Raw genomic sequence first — 6,313 nt, forward strand, 5'->3', positions numbered from 1 at the left:
CTCCCCTTTTCTGCGGAAGGCACAGGTGACTCAATGGCTGCAACTTCAGAAAGGGGCCCTGTTGCTCTGCCAGGGCCTCCCCCTGTAATACTACCCACTCTGCACCCCCACTGCAAGCTCAAATCCCAAAGATTTTGGCGGTTCCAGGGACTGGGATTTTGTCAGCATGGATAAAAGTGTTCATGCATAAAAACAACCAGTAGCTTCATCATGAGAGGTACTTGGCTGTACCTCAATGTACTTTTCCTAAGCGTGGCTGTTCCGAGGCCAGGTTCCCTTTCTCCCTGAGGTTGGCTTTTCCAGGACAGCCTTGGTCTATTGCAGCTGGGTCTGACCTGGGGCATTCTGGGGCATTTCTGCTCAGAGACGAGGTCTCACCAGGAGTAGCTTCAAGGGCTTGCCTTGTCTCAGGCTTGGTCTTGGAGAAAAATAGTTCATTCTCAGCTGCAAATGCACAAAACATAAATTGTTAACATGAAAAATGGCATTCCTTAAAATATGGTTTGTATTCAATGTAAGTTTTCTTGTTATATGGTTAAAGAGGAAAATAATTTGAACTAGAATTGATGATTTGGTTATCTTCCATTCTGCTTTTAGGTTTGTGCATCCAGAAAACAATTGCTTCTCTTTGGTTGTTGTCGGTGCTCAGCAATGTACCATATTTACTTATGTATTTTTCTTTTTACCACTGGACACCCTTCACCCATTTCTCTCACCCTCACCCCAACCTCTGCCCCCTGGCAACCACCAATCTGTTCTTTGTATCTACGAGCTTGTTCTTTTTAGATTCCATGTATAAGAGAGATCATACAGCATTTGTCTTTCTCTGTCTGACTTATTTCACTCAGTATTAGGTTGGTGCAAAAGTAATTGCGGGTTTTGCAATTTTAGCCTTTTAAACCACAATTACTTTTGCACCAGCCTAATATATAGTGCCCTTGAGGTCCATCCATGTTGATGACAACGGCAAGATTTTATTCTTTTTTATGGTTGAATAACATTTGTTCGTGAGTGTGTGTGTGTGTGTGTGTGTGCACCACAATTTCTTTATGCATTCATCCATCGATGGACACTTAGATTACTTTCATATTTTGCTGTTGTAAATAATGCTGCAGTGAACGTGGGGGTGCATATATCTTTTTGAGCTAGTGTTTTCATTTTCTTTGGATAAGTACCCAGAGTAGTTCCATTTTTAATTTTTTGTGAACCCTCCATACTATTTTCCATAGCGGCTGCACCAGTTTACATTCCCACCAACAGTGCACAAGGGTCCCTCCTTCTCCACATTCTCAACACCTCTTGTTATTTCTTCTTCTCCTTTTGATAATAACCATTCTAAGAGGTGTGAGGTGGTATCTCATTGTGTTTTTGCTTTGCTTTCCTTGATGATTAATGATGTTGAGCATCTTTTCATTCACCTCTTGGCCATCTGTTCGTCTTTTGGGGAAATGTCTACTCAGATCTTCTGCCCATTTTTTAATCGGATTATTTTATTACTATTGAGTTGTGTGAGTTCTTTATATATTTTTTAATATTAACCCTTTATCAGATAGGTAATTGGCAAATATTTTCTCCCATTCAGTAGGTTGCCTTTTCATTTTGTTGATGGTTTTCTTTGCTGTGCAGGAGCTTTTTAGTATGATGTAGTCTCACATATTTATTTTTGCTTTTGTTGCTTTTGGTCAGATTCCAAAAATCATCTCTAAGACCTATGTCAAGTCGCTTACTGCCTATGTTTTCTTCTAGGAGTTTTATGGTTTCAGGTCTTATATTCAAATCTTTAATCTATTTTGAGTTAATTTTTGTGTATAGTGTAAGGTAGTGATAGAGTTTTATTCTTTTGCATGTGGCTGTCCTGTTTTCCCATCACCATTTATTGAAAGGACTGTCCTTTCTCCATTGGATATTCTTGGCTCCTTTGGTGTAAATTAATGGACCATATTTGTGTGGGTTTATTTCGGTGCTCTAAATTCTGTTGCATTGATGTATGTGTCTGTTTTTATGCCAATACCATGCTGTTTTAATTGCTATAGCTTTGTAATGTAGTTTGAAATCAGGGAGTGTGATGCTGTCAGCTTTGTTCTTTTTGTAGATTGTTTTAGCTATTAGGGGTCTTTTTGTGTGTGGTTCTGTACAAATTTTAGGATTATTCTATTTCTGTGAAAAATGCCATTGGAATTTTGATAGGTATCGCATTGAATCCAGATTGTTTGGGGTAGTATGGACGTTTTAACAATACTGATTCTTCTAATCCATGAGTATGGAATATCTTTCCATTTATTTGTGTCTTCACCAGTTTCTTTCATTAAAGTGTTACAGTTTTCAATGTATAGGTGTTTTATCTCCTTGGTTAAATTTAGTTTTAGGTATTGTATTTTTTTTGATTCAGTGGTAAATGGGATTAAATCTTTATTTCTCTTTCTGATAATTCATTATTGCTGTATAGAAATGCAACAGATTTTTGTGTATTGATTTTATATTCTGTAACTTGACTGAATTTATTAGTTCTAACAGTTTTTTTGATGGAGTCTTTAGGGTGTTTTATATGTAATATGTCATCTGCAAATAGTGACAGTTTTACTTCTCTCTTTCCGTTTAGATGCCTTTTATTTCTTTTTCTTGCATAATTGTTCTGGTTAGGACTTACAATACCATGCTGAATAAAAGTGTCAACAGTGAGCATACTTGTCTTTTCCTGATCTTAGAGAAAATGCTTTCAGCTTTTCATTGTTATGATGTTAGCTGTGGGCTTGTCATCTATGGCCTTTATTATGTTGAGGTACATTCCTTCTATAACCACTCTGTTGAGTTTTTATCATAAATGTGTGCTGAATTTTGTCATGCTTTTTCTGTATTTATTGAGATGATCCTACAATTTTTATCCTTTATTTTGGTAATGCAGGGTATCTCACTGACTGATTTGGAGATGGTTAACCAATCCTGGCATCACTGAAATAAGTCACTCTTGGTCGTGGTGTCTGATGCTTTTAATGTGCTATAGAATTCAGTTTGCTAACGTTTTGTTGAGGATTTTTGCATCTATGCTAATCAAGGATATTGGCCTATAATTTTTTTTCATGAGACATCCTTGTCGAGTTTTGGTATCAGAAGGCAGGAATTCACAAATTTTTATTTTATTGCAGGTACTTCTTGGTGGATTTTTATGCACCAACAACAACTGTTGAAAGCATGATGGATTACTTGTCTCGAGACATTGATGTGATTAGACCGAATATCATAAAACACCCTCTGACCCAGGAAGTAAAGGAATGTGAAGGAATTGTCCCAGTCCCACTGGAAGAAAAACTATATTCCGCAAAGAAGAGGAAGTGAGAAGATTCACCAGAGTTTAGACTTATACTTAATTCTCTCACTTTCAAGCACCATGGATTAATAACTCACAAGCTTGACTTTATATGAGTGTGTGTTGTGGGTGCCATTGGATTTTCCTAAGGAATTTTTAGCTCCTGGTCCCTTTGCTGTGAGAGGTGGGGGAATGGCTCGCTGAGAGCCACCTTAACCTGTGGTACCAGCACATCATTCTGTATTTTGTCATATTAATGTAGTTTCTTTGTCAATGAGGTCTTTTTGCCCTATAACAATACTAACACCGTTTTGAACAACAGAACTTATAAAATGGCGCTGGATTGTGAGCTAGTCACTCAGACTGTATAACCATGTGAAATAAAATATCATTCATACTGTAAAACCATGCGGTACTATATATCTTGCGATCAGAGCAATAAACATGATTTTAAAAATCTCGGAAGTGTTTTGTCTCATCACCTACCCAGCACAGAGCACTGCCCCAGGCCTTGCAGCTCCAGTCTGCCCAGAACGCTATCCGTGTGGGGGCTGGGCTACCTGGTTACCAGCTCAAGTTCAGAGACTGGAAGAAGGGGTGAGGGAATGTCTCTGCCTCTTGGCTATGCGCATTCTATAAAATCAGTAACTTCTTTTATTTCCCAGTAACTTGTCATTGTGGTGGGTCCTGCTCTTTGTAGAGGGACATGTGTTCTGTGGCAGTTGAGCTCCGGCAGTGCTTCTAGTCATTCCTTTGCCGTTAGCATCTGCCTCCTCTCCTCCACTGTCCCTTAGTCTAGCAGGCCTCTTTGAGGGAGTAAGCCACCTTGGAATTCTGTTTCTCCTGTCTTCTCCCTGCTACCTGATGAGTTAGAAGCCAATTGCTTTTGAGTTGGGGATGCCCAAAGAACTGGCTGGCGTCTGCCTGTGGCCTGCAGCCAATGGCACGCTGAGCTCTTAATTTAGGGGGACTTGTAGGAAAATCTCTCTCTCTCTCTCTCTCTCTCTCTCTCTCTCTCTCTCTCCCTCTCTCTCCCTCTCTCCCTCTCTCCCTCTCCCCTCTCCCCTCTCCCCTCTCCCCTCTCCCCTCTCCCCTCTCCCCTCTCCCCTCTCCCCTCTCCCTCCTCGTAAATTTGAAGCTCATAGGTCTATTTTTAAAAAATATGTCCTGGAAATAAAAAGACAAGTTTTGTTTTGAGAGTTTGTTGTTTTGGCAGGGAAGAGGTTAGGTTTGGGATGTTGTTATATTTTTGAGACTAAGAACCAGCCAGTCTTTGCTTGAAATGGATGTAATTAGGGTTACCATATTTAGCAAATAGACATGCAGGATGCCCAGTTAAATTTGAATTTCAGATAAACAGCGACTCATTTTTTTCACATAAGTAGGCTCCAAATATTGCATGGAACATACTTAGCCAAAAAATGTACATTCTTTGAAATTCAAGTTTTCCTGGGTGTCCTGTATTTTATGTGGTAACCTGAGTGTAACACGTAAAGGCATAAGTAGTGCCAGAGACAGGGTCTGCTCTGCTCAGCCAAGCCCCTTACGAAGGAAATGAAGTCTGCATCCCGTATCCTGCCTTTTCTACTATCATCATCAACAAGGTGAGTTTGAAGAGTGTCGGGAGTTACAGACAAGAACACAGCTGGCGTGCTCCAATTTGCCTCAATCCACGAGAAACCGGATCTAGAAATGAACTGGAATTTACAACACGGTCTTAGAATCAATAAGGGCTACCTGCCTTTAAAAAAAATTTTTTTTAAAGTTCTGTATGTGGTTTCTGCCCCAGTCCTAGGAAGCTAAGGAGCCAGGGTGATGGCGTCCATAGTGGGTGAGGATAAGGCTTTTTCCTGGAACAGCCCTCGGCTACTCCTCAGTCTCCACAAAGCTGGTGAGTGGGAATAAATTGACCAACCCTTTCCACCCAACGATCCCTGCACAGGGTGTCTGTTAGCAGACCAGATGACAAAACTGCATAAAATGTCGGGGGGGGGGGGCAGCCAGTTACAAAGTGGAATGTCTGCTTATATGAATTGATACAATCAGATCATGTTAAAGCAGGAGGGGTGCCGGAGATGTGGCCTCTGCCTCTTTTAAACCAAGGTGAGACAAACGTGCAACACCGAGGCCTCAATGCCGGGAAGAGCCCAGTTCCTCTAATGAGCCAGGGCTTCCTCCCCCGGCGAAGCTGCTGGTCTCTCCGCTGTGATCAGCTTTTGTCACTTTGCTTATTCTCAGAGCCCAGACAGTAGCCAGCTTCAACTTCCTCCAGAGGCAAAACGCTATAAAAAAAAGTCTTTGAAGAGCAATAGCTCAGTCAAGAGGGCCAAAAAGAACTGTAGACAGGAAATAAAAGGGATAATGTGGAGATTATCTGGGAAAATATGCTACTTCCTGTTTTGTTCGGAATTTCCTGAAAGCGCAGCCTCTCGGCCAGGGTTTGCGAGAGCACACTCTTCCACCAAACGGTTTCCATCTTGCACTTGTGCTCGTGCTGCCTGAGGTACGTTTTCCATTTTCCTTCAAGTTTATTACATGCATGCTACGTGCCATATGCTGTGCTGTTACTTCATTTTGTCTGTTTTGTCTGTTGCATTATTTAGTCCTTTCAGCAGTTCTGAGGGACTATTGTCCCTGTTTTTTGGATGAGGAAACAAAGACTCGAAGAGATTTGACCTTAACCCCCCCCCCCCCCCCCGCCCCCTACTACCAAGTGACAGCTGGGATCTTGAACTGGAGACCCCGACGCCATGTGGTCGTTACCATCCAGTAGCAGGGAGCTTGTTTTTGTCCTCTTAGGTTAAACAAGGCACCTGGGTGTCTGGGGTGAGTTACTGTCACGCAGGTAGTAGCATTTGTCCTCCCACCCTGAGTGGTGGTGCTGGCACTTCCCTGGTGCTTGCTAGTTACCCTGCGAAGACGACTGACATCATTGGGCATTCCAGGTCACGAAGTGTTCAGAACCCTGTGGCACAGTTTAGAGTGTGAGGAAGGAGGCTGGCTAAGTAG

The 6,313-nt window shown here is 41.6% G+C and overlaps 1 protein-coding gene across 1 annotated transcript in view; it reads left to right on the forward strand.

Annotated features, from left to right (window-relative positions):
• Positions 1-3,761, forward strand: part of MRPS6 (mitochondrial ribosomal protein S6) — a 67,847-nt gene extending 64,086 nt beyond the window's left edge. Inside the window, exon 3 of the mRNA XM_081074496.1 lies at positions 3,144-3,761. Coding sequence (XP_080930622.1) covers positions 3,144-3,333 — 190 coding nt within the window. The 3' untranslated portion in view covers positions 3,334-3,761. The remainder of the gene's footprint in view (positions 1-3,143) is intronic.
• The last annotated feature ends 2,552 nt before the right edge of the window (positions 3,762-6,313 follow it).

Source organism: Rhinolophus hipposideros, assembly GCF_964194185.1.
Source record: "Rhinolophus hipposideros genome assembly, chromosome: 2".
NCBI lineage: Eukaryota > Metazoa > Chordata > Mammalia > Chiroptera > Rhinolophidae > Rhinolophus > Rhinolophus hipposideros.